The sequence below is a fragment of the Sceloporus undulatus genome, chromosome 6, assembly GCF_019175285.1.
Source record: "Sceloporus undulatus isolate JIND9_A2432 ecotype Alabama chromosome 6, SceUnd_v1.1, whole genome shotgun sequence".
Classification (NCBI taxonomy): Eukaryota; Metazoa; Chordata; class Lepidosauria; order Squamata; family Phrynosomatidae; genus Sceloporus; species Sceloporus undulatus.
Window position 1 is genome coordinate 124,163,732 of NC_056527.1, and position 23,008 is coordinate 124,186,739.

Sequence of the window (23,008 nt, forward strand, 5' to 3'; positions counted from 1 at the left end):
TATAATTTATATAGTCTAACAAAACAAAGTATTCTTGCTTGTGTGTGTGTGTGTGTGTATATATATATCCTAGCAAAACATGGTATTTTTGCATCAATGATTGCTTGCTCCCTGACTTATTACCTGCCCTATCTATCTATCTATCTATCTACACACACACATACTCCAAGGATTTCCCCCCTTCTTTCTACTTTAGCATGAAAAGCATGAAAAGCCTAGTCTTTTCTTCTTTGGTTTCTCTTGAGACCAAGTGACCTCCGCGGGGGGCATCTGCACTGTAGAAATAACGCAGTTTGACACCACTTTACACCCTGCAGCTCCATCCTGTTATGGGACCCTGGGATCTATAGTCGTATCAGCCTTCTCTGCCCAGAAGTGCTGAGGCCACACGAAACTACACATCCCAAGGGTTCTGCCTGGCAGGGAAAGCGGTGCAAGCTGCATGGTTTCTCCAGTCTGGAGGCTCCGGGGGAGAGAGTCCAATCTGGGCAAGGAACAAGGAAGGGACCCCGAGCTCCCTTTGGATGCTCTTTTGGGAATCCTCCGCCAGCCCTGGAAGGAGTGCCCTCCTCCCATTGGGCATCTGCTCCCTTTTTCTTTTCCCTATTTGTTTCTTTCTTTCTTTCTCCCCCCCCTCTCTTTCTCTCTCCTATCTCCTTCCTTCCTCTCTGTCTTTCTTTCTTTATATTTCTCTCTCTCTCTTTTAATTTCCCTCTCTTTTTTATGTTTCTATCTCTATCTTTCTCTGTTTCTCTACCTTTTTATTTCTGTCTGTCTGTCTGTCTCTCTTTCTCTCTCCTTCTGTCTCTTTCGTATCTCCTTCCTTCCTCTCTGTGTTTCTTTCTTTATATTTCCCTCTCTTTTTTATGTTTCTATCTCTTTCTCTCTGTTTCTCTTTCTATCTTTTTATTTCTCTCTCTCTCTCTTTGTTCCCCTCTTTCTTTCTTTATATTTCTACCTCTTTCTTTTTTATATTTTTCTCTTTCTTTAGGTTTCTGCTTGTCTTTCTTTCTTTCTTTCCTTTATATTTCTATCCCTCTCTTTCTCTCAGTCTCAGTCTCTCTTTTTATATTTCTCTCGCCTTCATGTATCCATCTCGCTTTCTCTCTTTTTCTTTCTTTATATTTCTACCATTTTCTCTGTCTCTCTCTCTTTATATTTCTCTCTTTCTCTATATCTCTCTTATATTTTTCTCTCTCTGTCTTTATTTATATTTCCATCTCTGTGTCTTTTTTATATTTCTCTCTCTCTTCCTCTCTTTCCTTTCTTTTCGCCTCTTCTTTTCTCTTCTCTCCTCTCTTATTTTCCTTCCTTCCTTCCTTTCCTCCAGAGAGAATCCTTTTGCAATAATCCTTTTGCTTGGGTTTTAATCATCATCATGATCATCAAAAGTCCGCAGCATTTCATCTAAAGTCAGGAAAGCTTGAAAAGTTGTTTGAAGTTCTTTCCAGAAAGAAAGAAAGAAAGAAAGAAGAAAGAAAAAGAGAGATGGAGGGATGGGGAGCAGCAGATTATTACTATTACTATTATTATTACGATGCAACTTTATTTCTGAAGCGCTGTAAATTTGGACAGCTGCCTCCAAACCCATCGTTTTGGGTCCCCCCTTTCTTTCTGTTTAAAGTTTGGAGGCAGCAGTTTGCAGCCTTGGATTCCTAGCTCTGCCACAGAAACCCATTGGATAGCCTTGGGCAATAAGAAGTCACACTCTCTCAGCCTCAGAGGACAGCCATGGCATTTGGCAAGACCCCTCCGAAGGCGTCTTGCCAAGGAAAGAAAAAAACATTAGTAGGGTTGCCGTGAGTTAGAAAGGACTCGAAGTTGCACACAACATGACAACAACAACAGCAGCAGCAGCAGCAACAACAACAACCCCAGTCTGGCTGGCTCAGCTAGAGAAACTAGAAATCACAGGATGGACTTCGTAGGATGAGGGCTCCATTTGTGGGCATCCTCTGGGGAAGCTCACATTAAAAAGCATGCCATGTTATGCCCTTCGTTAGCTCAGATCCCTCTACAGTCAGTCAGTCAGTCAGTCAGTCATCTGTCTGTCTGTCTGTCTGTCTTTCTTTCTCTTCATTCCTCTCTCTCTCTCTTTTCCTTCTCTTCCCTTCCCTATATCTCTCTTTCTTTGCTTTGCTTTCCTTTCCCCTTCCTTGCTTCTTTCCCTTTAATTTATTTCCCTTTCTTTCTCCCTTCCCTTTCCCTTTCTTCCATTCTTTCCCTTCCCTTCCCTTTCCCTTCCTTCCTTCCTTCCTTCCTTCCCTTTCTCTCTTTCCTTTCTCCCTTCACTCCTTTCTCCTTTCCTTTCTTTCCCTTTTCCTTCCTTCCTTGCCTTTCTTTTTCCTTCCTTCCTTCCTTCCTCCCTTGCCTTGCTCTTTCTTTCTTTCTTTCTTTCTTTCTTTCCTTCCTTCCCTTTCCCCCTTCCCTTCCCTATTTCTCCCTTCTGTCTCCTTTCCTTTTCCCTTCTCCCTCCCCTCCCCTTCCCTTTCTCTTCTTCCTCCCTCCCTCTCTTTCCTTCTTTCTATCTGCCCTTCACTTGCTTGTTCTCTTTTGAATTTGTTCTAAAGGGAAAAGACACACAGTACCTGAGAGCCTTCTTTTCCTCCAATCCTCCCATGACTTCCACAAAGTCCAGTTCTCTGCCTAACAGCCACACTTCCCAATGAAGGCATGCTGCCATTGCTCTCTCTGAACATCACAGACTTTGTCAGGGAAATGTGTTGGGTTGAAATAATATGTCTGGGAGCCTTTGGTAGTTGTATCTTCTATGTAAGCAATGCATGTTTTTAGATACATGTTTCCCTTACTCTTATAATGGTCTCCACAAAGATGTGATGGGTGTCTTCACCCCTCGGGGTGCATCCACATGGCAGAATTAAAGCAGTTTGGCACCACTTTAATTGCCATATAATCTTGGGATTTGTGAGGCACCAGAGCCCTCTGACACACCTCACTAAGCTACAAATCCCAGTTTTCTGTAGGGTAGTGTCCTGGCTGCTGAAGTGGTGTCAAACTGCTTTAATTCTGCAGTGTGGATACACCCTGAAGTAGCTTCAGATAATGGGACATTTCTGGGGTTAGGTTGAAGGACCCTTTTGCTTGGAGAATTTCTGAATCAAGTGGATTTCTGGGGAAAGTCAAACAATTTTGAAATGAGCTGAAAGTGTGAAAGTGTGGAAGGAAAACAAAATAAGATGCCATGGATCACAATGTCTGAAGCATATTGATAGGTGAAAAAGAGCAGATCTAAGTTTGGATGAACAAGTCACTGGGGATAAGTCCAAGGTACAAAATAAAGCAGAAAGCCATAGTGGTTTGAGCACTGGAGAACAGGGTTCGAATCCTGGCTCGGCCTTGCAAACCCACTGGATGCCTTTGGGCAAGTCTCACTCTCTCAGCCTCAGAGGATGGCCATGGCAAAGCCCTTTCTGAAGAAACATGCCAAGAAAAACCCAATCCTAGCTTTGCCAAAGGGTTGCCATAAGTTGGAAAATGAAGGCACAACAATAGCAAAATGAGGCAACCGTCACATTTGGATCAGAAGGCAAGTGCATTTGTGATCCTGATGGCACAATGCAAAAGGCAAAGTGGAGCCAGATGTTCCAAGAGGAGATGGCAAAGCCTTTGCAAAGGAGGCATTTTCTTCAGCACAAACTCCCAGCAGGGGCTTAGCTCAGCTTAAGGGACAAAGTGTTACACAAAAGGATCAAGAGAGAGAGAGAGGGTGCGCACACCTGAGACTGGTGACTGACAAGGCCTGGGTAGGGAAATTGAAGCAGGAATGGCACACAAAGGTGGGGCACCGGGTGCCACCAGTATCAGTATTAAGTCAGGTCACCCAGATCAAGATCGGAAAGGAGGAGCCTGCAAAAGTTGCACACAGAGATGATGAAATTGACCTGAGGCCAAAGGTGGAGAAACAAATCCTGATGGATTTGGATTGACAAAGAAGAGAAGGTTGGTGTGATGCTGGCTTAGCCTTTGGGGGCAGGGAGAGAAGGCACCTGGAGGGACAAGGATTAACCCTACTGTCCTTCTTTGGAGAAACCAGGGGAAGGGGGAGGAAGGTTGTGCAGAGACTCACCCCCACCACCACCACAACACACACACACACACACACAGCACAACACAATTTAAGCAGCTTTGGTCCCATTCAGTGCCTTTGGAACCAAAGAGAAGCCTTTGGGATGTGGATCATCAGGTGTTTTTCTAATGAAAAGAAACATTTAAAGAACCAGAAACAAAACTCACTAGTCCTTCCTGAATTTTAACATTAACATTCCCAAATCCAGACGCAGTCAATGTAAATATTTTTGAAGCGGAAAACAGCAACAAAATTGTGCAAGTCTATCCATGGAGGCTCCTGGAAGCAAACCCCAGGAGATACTAAAGGCCTACTGTATTCCCATATGCAGACCTTTTCCATTTCTAAATCTCAGTTAAAGGGGATGCTAGAGGTACATTCCACTTTGGGAAATTATTAGATGCCATGATGTGTCATTAAACCTTATTTGGGGTGTAAATTCAAATTGGCTTGAATGTGCACCTGGCTGCAAGAAGGCGCAAAGGGAAGAGAGGCCCAGGGCATGGCAGGGAGGTGTCCAGAAGGGAATCGCAGGGATAAGCACCAGGACTGGCTTTATTTATTAGCAATCTGGACAAGCAGGTAAACAGCACGGTAATTACATTTGCAGATGATGCTAAACTGGGAGGTGTTACAAACATCAGCGAGGACAAAGGATTAAAGTAAAAGGATCTAGAGAGGTTAGAAACTAAGATAGATCCAGGCCAGACAAATGCAAGTAGCACACAACTCCGGAGAGTTGATCTTCAAGTGAAATTAGCCATTATGGAGGAGACGTTTGCCAACAGGGAATGAAAGGCAAGTGATGGTGGGATGCTGGTGAGTCTAAGGGGGAACTGTGGCCAACTACATAAGAAATAAGGTTGCGATATGGCTTGAGTAGCAACACTTAAATACAGTATATTAATTAGAAGTCCTGAGAAGTAAAGACAAGTTCTCTTGGCTGAAATAGAGGGCAACTCTTACATCTCCCCGCTCCCCAGGAAAGGGCACTGAATGTTCCATTCCTGTCTATTTTAATCTTTGCCAGGAGACGATATCACGATGCCCAACTTTAGTCCCCTCTGGCATTCTCAGAGAACGAAAAGCCTTCAACAAAGAAGATCGAAATCCAAGAACGGTGACGACTTCAGGTGCATGGAGAACCAAACGTATGAAGAAACACCATGACCTGAACAATGTTCAGGACATTCAGCATGTGCCCCACGTCACTTAATGTCTCCTAGAATCAATAGGCAGAGGAATTCACTACAGGCCTGGTGGCTCATCACGGTCCGCTCCATTTAATAATAATAATAATAATAATAATAATAATAATAATAATAATAATAATGGCCAAGGAATTTGTAAGGAATTTAACAACTATAGACAACGAGGTTATTTGGGTGGACACTCAGGAAAAGCAAAATCTGTCCGATCAGGCCAGTCTCTTGTAAGACACAACACTAAGTGAAATATATACACATTATTAAGAATGAATTTATGTACAGCATTCTGTTAAGATCTTAAGCATAGGGGTAATTTTCCAGACAAGAGTGGTTTAGCAGTTTTGAGTGTTGGATTATGATTCCTGAGAACAGGGTTCAAATGTGGAAACCCACTAGGCCACATACTCTCAGCCCCAAAGGATGACAAAAGCAACCCCCTTCTGAACAAATCTCGCCAAGAAAACCCTGCGATAGGGTCGTCATAAGTTGGAAATACAACTTCCCAAAGTTTGTGCACGCTTCAAGCACTGGATTTTCTACTTGCCACAACTCACAACTCACTAAAATCAATGCACATAGTATATAAGGCGGTCTCTCCGGGATCAAGCAAACCTTTTTCAATGGCTTGCTTTGGACTGAAAAAATAGGATACTGTGAAGGATCTGACACATAATAGATGGCAACTAGGCTGCGTTCAGCTTGTTGGGTCACACAGTTTTGGTGGACTGGCGGAGCTAAACCTGTCACTGTCTGAATGGCGATCGCACATGCCAAAACTTATTAGGATTTAAGTGGGAAAATACTTGGATGACAAGTGATAAGAGAGAAACCAAAGGATGTCGACCCAGAGATGAGTGATAATTCTCAGCCCAGAATAGCTTATGTCAAAGACTGACTCCTAATGTCTGCAAATCTATATGGTTGTGTTTATGTAAAAAAAGAAAAGGTGCTTGCAAATGGAGATGCTAGATTTTAAAAGAGAAATTATTTGTTCACAGGTTATTTCACGGCTCTGTTTAACAAAGTGGATGTCAATTGTCATCAACAGCCGATAGCACAGGTCTGCCCACATAGAATGATCATAAATGGAAGAAGCAGCAATCTTTGAAGGATCCCCTGAGATAACTACTTCATCTTGTAAGACATTCTCACCGATCAAGTCAGAATGGTATATATAAGTTTTGGGGGGTAGGCTGCAGGAACCAAAGTGTAGGAAAGGACAATCAGAAGGACCACAAAAACAAATAACAAAATCTTGCACGTATACAAAGCCACAAATGTACAAATATTACAAACAATGATGTCCAAAACTGTTCCAAGCCTCCTTCCCCAAGCAGTCAGAAATAGTCCAAAGAGTGTAAGAAAATGTGTCCCCACGAAATAAAGAAAGGAAAAGAAAGATACTGGAATTGTTATAGTGAGATCAAACGCCGGTCTGATAGAGAGTTCTGATGTGATTATTTTGGGGTCATCTTCTACTGGAGAGAAGGACATGTTTTCTAAGATCCAAGCTTTTATTTTGCACGATCCTTTTCTGATGCAATAGTGGGCCACATTGACTCCTGCATTGGTTCAGTGTGTATGTTGGGGACCATCTCAGGATTGATTTAATTTATGGTCAACTGGGATGATTCACTACTATACTCAAGAAACAAGACCCCTATCAATGAGATGGGAAGGAAAAGTTCAAGATCAGTGTTAAGCACACAGATCCTAAGCCTCTTTAGCCAAAAACGACAGGCCTAGAAAAGACCTTGAGAGTTTTTTAGAGCCATCCCCAGCCAAAGCTGTGAGTCAATCATCTGACTAGCTCGAAAATATTTGTAGGGCCAGGTGACTTAACCAGAAAGACGTGGTTCATTCTTTCAGATCACAATACAGTTGATTTCTCCAAGGCAAAGAGTCAGCAAGTGAAGAAGGAGGTGGTTTTCAAATGATTTTGGAGAGGACTTGTTTCACTTGGAAAAGCCATTCCTACGCATATGCCAAGAAAGTAAATTTGGTTGCTTCCTTATGTGACTAGTAGTTTATTCTATTGCTAAGCAATAATCAATCCACAGGATCAAGATTTTGCTTGAACGCACCTGCTCTCTATGAAGATTTAAAAGGTGCATATATTCATTGTGCAGGAAGCCATGCATATGTGGCACCTGCCATTTTTAAAGGCCCTTGTGCCAAGGAGGGGTTTTTGGCTTAAACTACTCCATGATAGAGGGTTCTCCCCCCCCCTTCTTAATGTATGCTTTCCCTTCTTACTACAAAGGTATAATTCAAACTCTCACCTCCATACCAAAGAAAAGAGATCCCAGGAAAACGCTTTATCTCCTGGTCCTACTGACTGTGGGAACACACCCGAATTCTGCCCACTCAAGCACATTTATGATACGTCTCCCACTTGATCTGCAAGTCAGAATACATTTCACCGGATCTGTCCCTACAAAACAAATAAGCTGGAGAACAGACGTCTACAGGCTGAACTGGTCTCACTGGGTTGTCAACAAACATCAGTTGACTATTAAGGTCTCAAGGTGTCTCCTCGATGGTTCCCCAAATGGAAGAAGATGCGTGAATAGAACATATAAACACAAATCCTACTATCAGCAACCGGTACTCAGCAGACGAGAGTTAGATCATTTTGCCAAATAATATTTTAACCCCTTTCCATCCAAATGTCTTAAAAGACGACAGCTATGGATCAAGACAGAGACACCATTTTGCTTGCTATATATCCTAGCAGACTGGGAACGCCAGCTTTGCAAAACCTGGTACAGTACCTTTCTGATATTTGGGACTATAATTCCCCAACATTTCCGACCATTGGCTAGTTCTGGCAGGAGGGGAGGTTCAAACCTTTGGAAGACACCAGTTTGGAAAGGCTAAGGTTCAAGGTAAAACATATCCTTCATAAGCAATTTCTTACCGTTCCCTAACCATTCTTTCTCTCCTCTCTAACCCACTATTCAATACCTATTGCTATTTTTAAAAAATGCATTGGTTCCCCCCGCAAAAGCTCTCACATGTTACACCATTAATTGTTATGTTCCCTTGCCCCCCACCTGAAATAATGAGACTTTGGGAATGAGAAAGAGCATTAACAGCTAAGCCATTGCAGCTAGTATAAATGCTTCCTTTTTGAAATTTAGATATACAGTATATGTATATTTTTTACTCCCTTAAAAGTGATAAAGGTGCATTTACGGCGTTAGTCATTACTTACCATATGTATGAAACTGTCTTCTTAATTTCTGGACAGTTTCTGGAATAAAACGGGGATGAATTGGCAATAGAGTCCCCCCCCCAACAAGGCCTTTACTAACAACCAAGGGAGAAATATAACAAAAGGATATCCCACATTGCCAATTTTGGAAGACAGAACAGCAAGCAACAGTCCAGTATGCAAGGAGCCATTAAGAGGTGGAACCAAAGGGTTTAAAGTAATAGCACTGGGGCTGATCCTAAAGACATCACTTGAACGTAAGCCCCTTTGATTTCAATAGATAAACCCCAAAGCAATGTGCTTGTGACTCCCAGCCCTAGTTGGCGTTCCCTGTCTGGTTTCCGCAATGCAAAACGATGGCCCAACAAACAGTATATTTGTACCAAACCAGAAAGAATCCACAGTCCATTCAAAGTGCTTCATAGTCAAAAAAAGGATTCATAGGCGTTCAAAGGTGCTGCCACTCTGAGCATAAAAGCCCCATTCAAGGCACATACTTCTAAACAGTGCCAGAAACAAATGTCAGGATAAATCTACATGGACTTAACACTGTTTAAAGTGCCATTTCCAAAGCAAGCAACCCCTTCACATGTCAGAGAGATACTCTTTTCTCCAAACGTACGACATACAATATGCAACACGCGATGGTTATTTTAAACAGAAAAATAAAGATATTTACTACAAGGATTTGATTGTCAGCAAACACAATATATTTACTGCATTAGCATTTGCTCACAGTGCAAATGGTACAACAATACATCGGTTCAATGCTTCTGATTTTCTCCCCCCCTTTAAAATGCTGTATGCATCAACTATCATATTTGCATTATACAACGTGACAAATGAGCAAATGAAATGTGTGTGAAAATCATCACCTCTTTTTTTGTTTGTTTGTTTCACAATATCAAGCATTTTTTTTAACCTTAGTATAAGGTACTATAAATCCAAGAAATAAAAACATCCACAAAATATATTACATCTGGTTTTATCTCCCCCCCAAAAGTACTCAACTTTATACAAAAGTCTTTCAAAAAATATCATTCCCTTAGATTTTTTTTGTAGTTAAACCTGATTTTTTGTTTCTTTCAGTTCACATAAATTAGGCTGCATTTTATTTTTCTCTCTGAGAATTGTTTTTTTTCGTCCAGTTTCATCATTATTTTTCTTCTTCTTTTTTTAAAACATGCAGACATCAAACCTGGATAAAAACACAACCTTTTGGCAACAAGTTTTTTTTTATCTCTTTAAAAAAAAAATCATTATCGTTGTTTTGCTTAAATATCTGAGCGGTTTTTATTAAAAGGAAAAACCCGAAAGGAAAGAAAAGGAAAGAAAAGAAAGCAAGACATGCGAAGGACATGCAAGGAGAAAAAAGGAGAAGAGGTAAAAGGCAACCTGCTCTCTTTCCTCCTCAGTTTTTTAGAAGTCGACCCCCCTCCAAACGAAACAGGAACCGATAAAAATTTAAAAATAAAAAAATAAAAATAAAATCACATTATATATATATATATATAAAAAAGTGCCCATTAAAACACTGTTTTCTGAAGTTCTGGAAAGAATTGTCTTTGTGCTAAAAAAAGAAAAAAAGAAAGAAAGAACAAAAGAAAGAAAGAAAGAAAGAAAGAAGAAAGAAGTATTAATCCACCCCAAAATTGATGCTCGATAGCCCTCTTTCCTAAAATGGCCTTCCCAAGGTGAGCTGGAACCCTCTGGAAATGGCCAAACCTGTTCACTTTTAAAGGGTCTTTTGAACATGTTTTAAACCACACACACACACACACATTCATACACAGACACACACATAAAGAGAGTGCTTTTTCCTTTCCTACAACAAAAGAGAAAGAAGAGAAGGACATAAGCTGACCCTGGGCACAGATCTCCCCCAAACTCTCCAAGCAACAGAATCCAAGCCTCAAGAAGGAAACCAGGAGGAATTAAAAAGTACATTCAAGTTAAAGGAGCTCCAAAATAGTTCCAAAATAATCCTTACATTCTGGTCGGGGGGGGGGGGGGTCAACCTAGCCCTGTTCAAAGCTGCCAAGCTAAGTGGGCATACCTGGGCAAGGTGTGTATCCAAATGGAGTTTAGGGACCAGGCCCCCTCTCCTGCCCCAAATCCTCCTTTGGAGGAAATCAAACAAACTTTGGAATGACTGACCCAGACCCAAGCCTTCTGGGCCCTTCTCTTCCTTTCTGCTCTCCCATGGACCACCCTCAAAATCCCCAGAAGCAAACAGAGAGGATGCCAGCTGACAAAAATGCCAACCAAGCCCTTTCCTCACCTATTCCCTTCCCATGGGGCAGGAGGAGGGGAGGTAGGGGTGGAATTGGTGGGTTTGGAACCCAAATTTATGGAGGGTGATGATGGCATAAAGGATGTGTGGAGGAGAAGGAAAGAGAGAGAGGAAGAGAGAAGTTAGGACCCAGTTTTACAGGGGGATAAAGTGTGTGTGTAGGAATTGCAAAGAAAGAAAGAAAGAAAGAAAGAAAGAAAGAAAGAGGGAGGAAGAGGAGTCTTAAAAGCCCAGAGCCCACCTCTGGCCAAGGCTAGCAAGAGCCCTGGAAAGGCTACCCAATTGCCAGAGAGATAAGAAGCCAGCAAGATCCCTAGAAAGACTACCCAGCTGCCTGAGAGATCCATCTGCAACCTTGCAGTTGCAAGGAACCAGTGTTGGTTCACGTGGATCCTTCCTTCTTCTTCCTCCTCCTCACCAAGAGTAGGGTGGAGGGTGGCAGGACAGACCCCTTAGGGTTGGTCCTTTCTAGGAGGTTGCCTCAAGCCCTGGCCACCAAGAAAGGCTACCCAATTGCCAGAGAGGCAAGAAGCTAGCTGCAGCCTCCTAGGATATGTCCAGATCATTCCTTCTTCTCTCTCTTCAAGGCTAAGGTGATGGGATAGACCCCTTAGTGGTCCCCAAACTGTGCCCTTTAAGAAATGTTGGACTTCAGCTCCCAGAAGCCTCAGCCATGTTGACCAATAGTCTGGGCTTGTGGGAGCTGGAGTCCAAAATCCCATAAAGAGCACAGTTTGGGTACCACTGCCCTAGATGTTGCTCCTTTCCAGGAGAGCCCTGGCCAAGGCAAGGAAGGTCCTAGAAAAGCCCTAGCAAAGCTACCCAGTTGCCAGAGAGATCCAGCTGCAGCTTTGCAAGGAACCAGTGGCGGTCTCCCAGGGCTATACCTTCTCCTCTCTCTCCAAGGGTAGACCCTCCAATGATTCCCAAACTTTGGTCCTCTAGGTTTTGGGACTTCAACTCCCAGAAGCCCTAGCCAGTTTGGCCCACAGCCAGGAATTCTGGGAACTGAAGTCCCAAACATCTGGAGGACCAAAGTTTGGGAACCACTGTCTAGGTGTTACTCCTTTCTGGGAGGTTGCCCCAAGGCCTGGCCAAGGCCAGCAGCAGGGCCCCTGAAAAGGCTACCTGAGCAATCCAACCATAGCCTTGCAACTGCAAGGAACCAGCAGTTGTCCCCCTCAGTCTTGGGGGGTGGGTACCACTTGGATGTTGCTCCTTTCCAGGAGAGCCCTGGCCAAGGCCAGCAAAGGCCCTGGAAAGGCTGCATGAGAGAGATCCAGCCACAGCTTTGCGATTGCAAGGAATCAGCGGTGGTCCCTGGGGGTCCTTCTTTTCCTCTCTCTCCAAAGGCAGGGTGCGGAGACAGATAAGTGATGTCCAAACCTTGGTCCCCCAGACATTTTGGGCTTCCATCTCCCCAGAAAGGCTCCCTGAGGGATCCAGCCATAGCCATGCGATTGCAAAAAAAGCAGGGTGATGCACCCTGGGTCCTTCCTTCTCCTCTCTCTCCAAAGCCAGGCTGGTGGGTGGTGGGATAGTCTCCTTTGGAGTGATTCCCAAACTTTGGTCACCTCAATGTTTTGGACTTCCTCTCCCTGGAAAGGCTCCCTGAGTGACCCATCTGCAGCCTTGCAATTGCAAGGAACCAGCCTTGGTCCCTGGAGGGTCCTTCCTTCTCCTCTCTCTCCAAAGCCAGGCTGGTGGGGCAGAGCGGTGATGTCCAAACTTTGGTCCCCCAGATGTTTTGGACTTCTCTCTCCTAGAATTCCTGACAGCTGGGGCTTCTGGGAAGGCGAAGCCCCAAACACTTGGAGGACCACAGCTCGGGACCCACTGCAGTGATGTCCAAACTCTGACCTTGCAAGTGTTTTGGACTTCAGCTCCCAGCATCCCAGAGATGGAGGTGAAGTCTGAAACACCTGGAGGGTCAGAGTTGGGACATGGCTGGCTCAGGGGTTCCTCCTTTCCAGGAGAGGAGGAGAGAAGTTGTTTGGGGGGTATATGTGGGGATGGGGGTGCTGTTTAGAGATGGAGGAGAAGCAGCCCCAGCTGAGCTCCAGACACACACAAAAGGAGACACACAAAGACACACTCAGACCCCCTTTCTCTCCCCAGACAGCCCCCCTGCGCTTTGGTGTCCCCTCCTCGAAAGAGGGGAAGTGTTAAAAAAGGGAGAAAGCGGAGATCAAGGAGGGGAGCCGGAGGGTCAAGGATGGGAGGGAATCTGGAGTCCCTGGGGATGGAGGGGCTTCAAGTCCATGCCCCCCTGAGTCCCCCAGCCCCCCTGGATCCAGACGATCCCGGGAAGGCCACCCAAGAGGGAGAGCCCCTTCTTTCTTGGCGAAGTGGTCAGGCGCAGGTGGTGACCACTGGGGGGGCCTGGGGGGCCTGGGAGGAGGAGGAGGAAGAGGAGGCTGCCCCCTTGTCGGCCTTCTTCTCCTTCTGCTTGAGGTGGATCTTGGCGTGGCGCTTGCGCTCGTCGCTGCGGGCGAACTTGCGTCCGCAGAACTCGCAGGCGAAGGGCTTTTCGCCGGTGTGGGTCCGGATGTGGGTGGTGAGGTGGTCGCTGCGGCTGAAGCTGCGCATGCAGATGCGGCACTGGAAGGGCTTGTGGCCCGTGTGGATGCGCAGGTGGCGGGTCAGCTCGTCGGAGCGCGAGAAGCGCCGGTCGCAGCCCTCGGCCGGGCAGGCGTGGGGCCGCTCGTGCAGCGGGGTCTTGCTGGGACGGTTGGGGTACTTCCTCGGCCGGATGGGCTTCAGAGTCAGCGGGGGAGGAGGCCCACCGCCGCCGCCGCCCGGGTGGAGGTGCGGGTGGTGCGGGTGGTGATGCTGCTGCTGCTGTTGCTGCTGGAGCACCCCGAAGCCCCCCGCCGCCGGGTGGCCCTGCTTCTCCTTGAAGGCCTTGATGGTCTCCAGGGGGGTGATCGGGGGAGGGTTGACCCGGATCGGGTCCAAGGTCTGGAAGGGTTTGTGCTCCGGGAGGCCGGCGCCCAGGTCGGCGGGGTGCGGGTGGTGGTAGAGGCCGTAGTCCGGGATCATGGAGAACAAGGGGCCCTCTCCGCCGCCGCCCTTGGGGTAATCCTGGCCCGGGTAAGAGAGGCCCCCGTTGCCCTGAGGCTGCTGCTGCTGCTGCTGCTGCTGCTGCTGGGGGTCGTGGAAGGCCTCCCCCGGGTAGAGCTCTCCGCACGTCGAGTAAGGCGGCAGCGAAGAGGGGTACATGGCCTCCACCCCCTCGCCCTGGAGCCCCGCCGACGAAGAGGGCCCTCCTCCTCCTCCGTTGGACGAAGGCGCCGGCGGAGGGGGCACCCCCAAAAGGCCGGCGCTCATCAGGCTCAGCAGGTTGTCCTGGCACCAGTTGGAGGGCGAGTCAAAGGCGAACTTGCCCAGGTAGGTCACCGTCTTGTTGGGCCCCGGAGGAGCCCCGGGCCCCGGGCCTTGGAAGGAGGAGGAGTAGGAGGCCGAGGCCGAGGAGGAAGAGGGCACCAGGTCGCCTCCGCCGCCGCCAGCCCCGCCGCCGCCCTTCTCGCTGGCCAGACCCAGCTCCATCACCGGCTCTGAGGAGGAGGAAGAGGAGAGGGAGAGAGTCAGGCCCAGGGCAGCAGGGAAGGAAGGAAGGAAGGAAGGCAAGAGAGAAGGAGGGTGGAAAGGCAAGCGAGAGAGAAGCAAAGCAGGAAGGATACAGGGAAGAAGTGAAAGAAAGGAGAAAGGAAGGAAGGAGGGAAGGAAAAAGGAAGGAAGGAGGGAGGGAGGCCCGGGTTGAGTCTGGGCTGCTCCTCTGAGGGCCCACCTGGTCCTCTGCCCCTTGCCCCTTTGGGCACCTGACAGAGAGAGGACGTGCCAAGTCAGCCGGGGAGCCTGGACTCTGGGGCCGGGAGAGGAGTCCAGCAGGGCTGCCCTGCTCTGCCTGCCAGGCAGCCTCCTGCCCTGCCTTGCCCTGCGCTTGGCCCGAGCAGGGGACTCTGCCAAGGCAGGACCCTTCGAGGGCCGCCACCCCTGCCTTGGCCCTCTCAGCTGAGCGGGTGGTTGCTCCTCCGGGTGGGAAGAAAGGCTGGCTCCGGCCAGAAGGAGATCCCCGAAGGGCAGCCGTGGGGCTGGCAGGAGGAGGCAGGCCAAGGGGGCAGCAGGCCAGGCACAGGCCAGGCCAGGCGGCCCGGGCTTGAACTGCCAGGGCGCCCTGCTCGGGAGGGGATCCTGGGATGTGGAGGTTGTTAAGAAGGGAGTAAAGAGAGAGAAGTCAAGAAGAAGGAAGGAAGGAAGGTCCGCTCTGGTGCCACAACCAACTGCACATCCCAGCATTCCATAGCACGGAGCCACGTCTGTGAAAGTGGTGTCGAGCCGGATTCTTGCCACCGTCCGGAGGCAGCCTTGGTCCAGGGAAGGGACCCCGAAGGGACCCCGCAAGAACAGCCAGGACCGTGGGAAAGGTGCCCATCTGCCCTCAGTTCTGGGGCCCAGACGGAGGAGGAGGAGGCCGCCCCGGATTCCGTGAGGACCAGCGCCTTCTCCAAGCCCCGCGAAGCCCCTTGGCTGCTGCTGCATCTACACTGAGGAACGAATGCGCTTCGGGCCCGCTTTCCCTCCTGTCTTCCATGTGAGAAGGCTCAATAAGGTCTCCCTAACGGACAAATCCCAGCGCAGGGAAAGCGAGGTCAGAAGCGCATCCATCCTGCAGTGCAGACAGAAGCAAGGAAGAGGACAGGGGGCTTTTTGGGGAGAGGGAAGAAAAGAAGGCTGCCCAGAGAGCCTTGCAAAGCCAGTGGATGGAAAAGACGAGGCAGAAGAGGGAGGGAGGGAAGGGAAGGCGGCAGGCTTTTCAAACAATGCCCCCCTTTTCTTCAAACTGGAGCAAAAAGGAAGAGTTGGGTCTCTGGAAAGAAGGGGGAGGGAGGGGGAAAGGTGTGGGGCGAAGCAAAGGCCTGACTCCGGGTTGGAAATGGGCTCCCCAACTCCTGCCTGCCGTCCCCGCTCCTGGCCCTCCTTGGTCCTTTTCCTTCCAGGGCTCTAGAAATCCCACGGGAACTTGAGCTCTTTTCCAGCAGGGAAAAAAGAGAGGAGAGGGAGAGGGAGAATTGGGGGGATCAAGGGGTCCCCCTTGTGTTTCCCTCCCCACTCCTGGAGGAAGGAGGAGGAAAGGGGGGGCAGGGGGCCCTTGGAAGTTGGGCCAAGGCAGCCATGGCAGCCTTTGCCAGAGAAGAGCCCCGTCGAAGAGGAGGAGGAGGAGGGAGCCCGGTTCCCACGATCCCCTTCCATCCATCCATCCATCCAGGAGGGAGGGAGGGAGGGAGAGGGCCTTCCTCGCCCACCCGGAGCTTCCCTCTCTTCTCCCCCGTTGGATACCTGAGAGGTTCTCCCCGCCGGAGGCTCCAGGGGAGCAGCAGCCATGGCTCTGGCGCACCGAGGAGGAAGAGGAGGAGGAGGAGGAGGAAGACAAGGTGGAGGTGGAGGAGGAGGAGGAGAGGAGGATGAAAAGGAGGGAGAGGAGGAGGGGAAGAGGAGGAGGAGGAGGAGGATGAACGGGGGTAGAAGAGGAAAAGAGGAGGAAGAAGAGGAGGAAAAGGAGAAAGGAGAGGAAGGAGAAGAAAGGGAAAAGGAGGAGGCAGAGAAAAAGAAGAGGAATGGGAAGAAGAGAAGGAGGAAGACGAAGAGGATGAGGAGGAGGAGAAGAGGCTGCAACGGAGGAGGGATGGCGCTGTCCAGGCTCAGCCCCGGCCTGGCAGTGCCCCCACCCCATGACCTCCCTGGCCCTGGCTTTGCCCCCCACCCACCCCCGCCCCCCCTTTACCTGCGGCCATCTGGCTGCCGTAGTGGACGGCGGAGGCGTCTCCATTGCCGGCGAAGAGGTTGAGGGCGCTGGGGATCTCGTCCGGGTAGAGATGGTCCTGCAGCTGGTTCATCAAGGCGTTCATGGTCCCTGGCAGCTTCTCCACGAGTTTCCCTGTCATAGCCCTCGGCCGGGAGCAGGAGGAAGAGGAGGAGGCGGGGAGGAAGGCGGCGGCGACGGAGGAAGAAGAGGAGGCGTCGGGCTCAGAGCAGGGGCTCCCGGGTCCTTCTTCCTTCCTGGCCTGGAGGAGGCATCCGAAGGGCCGATCCGTCCCCGGGCGACCATGCGAGGGGGATCGCGATCCTCAGTGGATCCCTGGGCGGGGTTTCTTGGAGGGAGGCGGGGGAGGCGATCCCTTGGGGGGATTTGCTCCTCCAAGGTGGGCGTCCAGGGCGTTAATCCCCCGATCCCTCCATCCCTTCCTCCATCCCTCTCGCCTTCCCCAGCTTCGATCTGTCTCGATCGGTTGATCCCTCCCTTTCCCTTCCCTTCCCTTCCTTTCCCTTCCCTCCCTGCAGCCCCAAATGCTCAGCCAGGGAAATCCGCCCGCCTATTTATGAGAGCCGCGGGAAAGCTCCGTGACGTAGCTGCCCATATATGGACAGACAAAGTGGAGCCGACCCGGCGACGTCACAATGGAAGCTCCTCACAATGGAACGTTCAGAAAGCAGGAAGCCAGAGAAGAAGAAGAAGAGGATGCTGCTGCTGCTGCTGCTCCTCCTCTTGCAGCAGCTGTTGCTATCGATAACAACCTTAATGATATTAATATTAATAAATAATATTTTATTATTGTTGGGGAGGATTATAATGCTGTTGTTTTGGAGGGAGGGATAACGAGCTTTACTTTGTATTATTGTAACAAATAAATTGTATTATTGTACTGTATCTTAATCTTGTTGTAAGCCGCCTGGATTCTGTGGGAGAGGTGGGATAAAAATAATAATAATAAACTACTACTACTATTATTATTATTATTATTATTATTATTATTATTATTGGAGCATCCTCTGAGGCTGAGAGAGTGTGACTTCTGCCCATAGTTTCACCCAATGAGTTTTGCATGGCCGAGTCAGGATTTTAATTTAATTTAATTTATTATTATTTATTTATATCCCCCCCTTCTCCCAAAGCTGGGACTCAGGGCGGCTTACAACATTTTAAAAAAACCATATAGTTTAAAAAAAACATATTATATTAAATATTAAAAATAAATATTATTATTATAATAAAATAATATTAAAGTATTATATTAAAATAGAATTAAATAGCTACAATAATTAAAAAAAAATTCAAATTGGAACCCTGGTTCCCCTATAGTCCGATGCTCCAACCACTAGGCTTTTCTGCTCACCCTGTTAGTCCAATGCTCAAACCAATGCATCAGGCTGGATGTAGTTGAAACTTGCAACTTACATTGCTTATTAAGATAAGAAATCATAAGTAGGCTGGCCAAGTTGGGAAGGTTCTCCCTTATAACCTTCGATAACTCATAGGATTGAGTCTGGCAGACCCGGATTCGAACCCAGGCCCCGAATGGAATCAGTCACACTCTCTCAGCCTCAAAGGCCCCTTCTGCAGGAACTTGACAAGCAAACCTCTTGATAGAGGGTCGACTTAGGGTCTCCAGGAGTCAGAAAATGACTTGGAGGCACACAACAACAACAACAACAACAACAAAGCAAGCCCTAAACTGCATTGAATCCCCCCTTTTTTTGGGAGAAAGGGCTAGGAAAAGAGGGCCCCAAACCAGAGCCTGGGCTGCTCCCTGGGATGGGGGGTATCAATACAAAAGGACATAAAGGTCTAGAAAAGGGGATTCCCCCCTCCACACAGTCACATTCACACACACATTGTCTGTACACTGTATTTATCAGGTCCACACCCCAGCTGTCTTCCCAATAACAATCAGGGAAGGCTACAATTACTCTCACAACAACCCTGTGAGGTAGGTGAAGTCGAAGGCATCCTCCAGATTATGATGGTGGGGTGTGTGTGTGTGTATATATATATATATATACACACACACACACCACTTCTGTGGGTTCCTTGCCTAAGAAAACTACGAAACTCATGGGGTGACTTAATTATTTCATTTATTTTCTCAAGGCGGCTCACAAATTAGACTTGAAGGCACACACACACACTCACACTTATATTTATGTGTGTGTGTGCGCATATGCCTTCAAATCTTATTTGTGAGCCGCCTTGGGTCCCTTTCTGGGAGAAATGCGGCATAGAAATGCCATGAAGGAAACCACATCGGCCCCCCACGGGGACCCCATGGGTTTAATAATGTATTCTTAGACAAAAGGCCTCCTCCCGAGGTGGTTCTGCCAGTTCCTTCCTTCGCAGTGAAGCCCACAGCACCCGGGAGGCGGTCTCCCATCCAAGTCCTAACCAGGACTGCCCCTGCTTAGCTTCCAAGCTCAAACAGGACTGGCCTTTATGGACCAGACGCGGGACATTTGTGCCTCTTCAGGTTGCCATACATCTCCTGCCTGGACAGCCTCCCTCTCCTCCTGAGAGTCTAAAAGGGGCGTTTTATATCATCCCAACAGCCCTGCGAGGGAGGCCTGGCCCAGAGCCATGCTTCGCGGCAATGTGAACCGGATTTGAACCCAAGCCTCCTCCTCCTCCTCCTCCTCCTCCCAAGCCCTTACCTCTGCCCACTGCCTCTTGTCACATTGGAAAGAGGGAAAAGGGCAGGCTGAAATCTCAGGTCTTCGGTCACCTGCAATAAACTACAAAGCCCAGAATGCCCCAGCACTTGGCAGCCAGAGGAGCTGATGATGGTGCCTCCTCCATCCCCACAGCTTCTCCTCTTGAACTGAGGCTGCATCTGGACTATATATCTATATGTATGTGTGTGTATACATATGTATGTATACATACATAAATTTGTGTGTACAGTATGTGTATATATGTTTGTGTGTTGTGTATATATATATATATGTATATATGTGTGTTTGTAATGTATATATATATATATATATATATATATATATATATATATATATAATTTATGCACACACACATACACATATATCCATCTAAACACACACACACGCCTTCAAGTCTTATTTGTGCTCCCTCTTGTGTGTATGTATATATATATGTGTGTGTGTGTGTGTATATATATATATATATACACACACACACATACACACATATTCATACCTCATATGCACAAACATACAAAACTCACACACACACACACACACAAACACACACACACACACTATATATATATCTCACATACATACCACACACACACACTGGGAGAAAGGCGGCAGAGAAAGGAAGGGAAAGAACTGCCAGGGCTGGGTTAAAGCGGTGCCAAAGCGGATGGCTCCTGCAGTGTGGATGCTGCTCAGCCAGCCCCTTCCGCTGCTCCCCAGCCTTCTTCCCCTGAACTGAGGCTTCCACAGCTGGAGCCCAGGCAGCGGATGCCTTCTTCGCAGAGCGAGAGCCAGGCCTTGCGGTGCTCCAAGGTCCCAGGTGACTCTCTCTCTCTCTCTCTCTCTCTCTTCCCGCGTGGCTTGGAGGCTTGGCCCGGGCCAGGCGTCAGTAATTAGGCGGTTTCGTCCTAAGGCTGCCAAGCGATGCTATCTGTGCAAAGAAAAACCTCCCGGGGATGATGATGATGATGATGATGGAGCAAATGGAGGGATATATATATATATGAATGTGTATCCATTCTGTGTTGCAATAGCTCCACTTACCCAACCAACTCCAGAGACAGGAGTGAAATGCACCTTACAGAGGCAGCGTGGCCTAGTGGTTTGAGCCTGGGACTACGTATTTATTTAATCTCTGTCCCGCCTTTCTCCCCGAAGGGACCCAAGAAGGCGGCTCACAATAACAATTTTAAAAACGTATTGCAATTTATTTAAAAAATCAAATTAAATTAAATTTAAATTAAAACAAAACTTAAATTAAAGTGGAGGCCAGGGTTCGAATCCTATAGGCCATGGAAACCCACTGGGTGACTTTAGGCATGTCACACTCTCTCGGCCTCAGCCATGGCAAACCTCCCTCTGAAGAAACCTTGCCAGGAAAACCCTGTGATCTCTTTGCCTTTGAGGGTCTCCATAAACCAGGAACCATTTATTGGGTCAACCTAAATGCACAATTACACGTTGCAAGCTTTGGAAGTCACACTGGCTTCTCCATCAGGCAAGGTGTTAAAACCCAATGTAAATTGTGCATTTTGGTTGACTCGATAAAGGTATCGACGGAGGCTGGATGGCTATCTGTCGAGTATGCTTTGATTGAGAGTTCCTGCATGACAGGATGGGGTTGGACCTGATGTGAGTGGGGCTCTTCTCTTGTTTGGGGGCTGAAGAAGAAGAAACACTTCTCCCCCATAAGCTTGGCAGCAGAGCATCTCCAGCTCTTGGGTACCAGGAGCCCTTTGCAAGGATGCCTCCTGCTTGCCTTGATGGATGGGTGACACGTGTACAAAACAGCAGGTCTGTCTGAAGGGGATAAGAGGGAAGATGGAAAACAAGGGTGTCGACAGATGTTTCCTACCCATAGGATGCGATCCAGAAAGTGTGCGCAGAAGTGGCAGCTCTGAGGATCTCAGCATCAGTACCATTGAACCAGAGGATGCAGGATGGTCATTAAAAATCCTGGGGGTCTTTTGGGGGAGCATTACTGTCCCCTCCGTTTTTAGTTACAGTATCTCAACTGGGTCCATGCTAGTCCAGGGAAGAGCAATACTAGGACCAGGTGTAATGTTTGAGAGTTGGACTTTAGGACTCTGGAGAGCAGGGTTCGAATCCAGCCATTGGAAACCCACTGGGTGACTTTGGCCATGCCACCCTTGATATCACTTTATGGAAGATGGGAAGTATCTGCGTGGTATAATGGTCTGAGTGTTGGATTAAGACTCGGGAGAAAACCAGAGATGGGCTATGACTCTGGAGAGTAGGGTTTGAATCCCAGCTTGGCCACACAGAGATGACCCTGGGCAAGTCACACTCTCTCAGCCTCAGAGGATGGCCGTGGCAAACCCCTCTCTGAAAGAAACTTCCCTCCTGGCCCTTTCCCTTAAGGGAGACTTTACTGCCACTTTAGCTCTGTCCCAACAAAATCCTGGGATTTGAAGCTGGGCGAAAACCTTTTCAGAATGAGTCACACTCTCTCAGCCTCAGAGGATGGCCATGACAAGCCCCCTTTGAAGAAACCTGACCAAGATCTCCCTATGAAAGCTTAGTCTTAGGGTCCCCCTGAGTCCAACATGCCTTGGAGGGGCACATAGGGGCAAGTCACACTCTCTCAGCCTCAGAGGATAGCCAGGGCAATCCCCCTTTCAAGAAACCTGACCATCCTTTGAGGCTGAGAGAGTGTGACTTGCCCCTGTGTGCCCCTCCAAGGCATTTTGGTTCGCCTTAGGGCGCACAGCAATAACAATTGCAACAGCAGCCCCCAGAAAAGAGTGGATCCCCCTTCCTCGGATCCTCTGGGGCAGGGGAAAAAAGATCCTCCACTTAGGGGATCTTCCTGAATAGCAATAGGAGATCCAGCCTGCCCCCACCTGATCCCTTGTGGGTGAGTCCCTTTCCCGCGTGGGAGGAAAAACCCTCGTGGGAGGGAATGCAGAGGCTTGGTCCCATGGTCTCCAAACCCTAAGCTACTTCCAGTTGCATTTTTTGGGATTTGGAGGATGAGAGGGACGAGGAGAAAGGGCTTCCTCCATGCCATGCGTGGGCACAGAGAGAGAGGGCGCTTGGCTTCCCCACGCAAGATCCACTCCGGAGGAAGCAAGGAAAGACCCCCCTCCTCGTTTCTCCTCTTTCCACCCCTTCCATCCTTTTCCAGAAGAAGGCATTAGCCTTGGCACTGCCAGGCATCCATTGGCATCCGAGGGGAAACGCCATACAAGGCCAGGATCCGGCCCCGCCTCGGGGAACCTTATTTGGCATCTGATTCCGGCTCCAGGGTGGCATCTCTGCCCCCCCCTCCTCCACTCCTCTCCATGGCCCTCCATTCCAAGTGGAAAGAGAGAAAGAGAAACGGAACTACCCGCTTTGCCACCTTTGCCACCACTGATCCCCCAGGAAAGAAGGGAAGGGGAAGAAGCCTTGGCAATGCCAGCTGGGCAAAAGCGTGGGCAACCCACACACACAAACCCCAGCCTGGAAATCCTCCTCCCCAGTTCCGCCTTGCAGCTTGGATTTGGTTGCAGCAAGCAAAGGATGGCATCCAGGGCTCTTGCCTCCTCCTCTTCCTCTCCTCCTTTTTTTCATTCCCTTCTTTTTTCTCCCTCTGGATGCCCACTCCTCAGGTCTATCTGCCCCTCTTAAAGGTACCTCAACCCACTCTCTTAATTCTGGGCTCTTCTGGAGACAATTATTATTATTATTACTATTAT

At 48.4% G+C, this 23,008-nt stretch overlaps 1 protein-coding gene across 1 annotated transcript; it reads right to left on the reverse strand.

Moving 5' to 3' along the window:
• Positions 1-9,204: 9,204 nt before the first annotated feature.
• On the reverse strand, positions 9,205-17,266 carry EGR3 (early growth response 3). The gene is made up of 2 exons (XM_042477215.1): positions 16,591-17,266; positions 9,205-14,362 (listed from the first exon to the last, which is right to left on the reverse strand). The coding sequence occupies exons 1-2, from the start codon at positions 16,748-16,750 to the stop codon at positions 13,158-13,160; spliced, it is 1,365 nt and encodes a 454-aa protein (XP_042333149.1). The 5' UTR covers positions 16,751-17,266; the 3' UTR covers positions 9,205-13,157.
• Between the last annotated feature and the right edge of the window lie 5,742 nt (positions 17,267-23,008).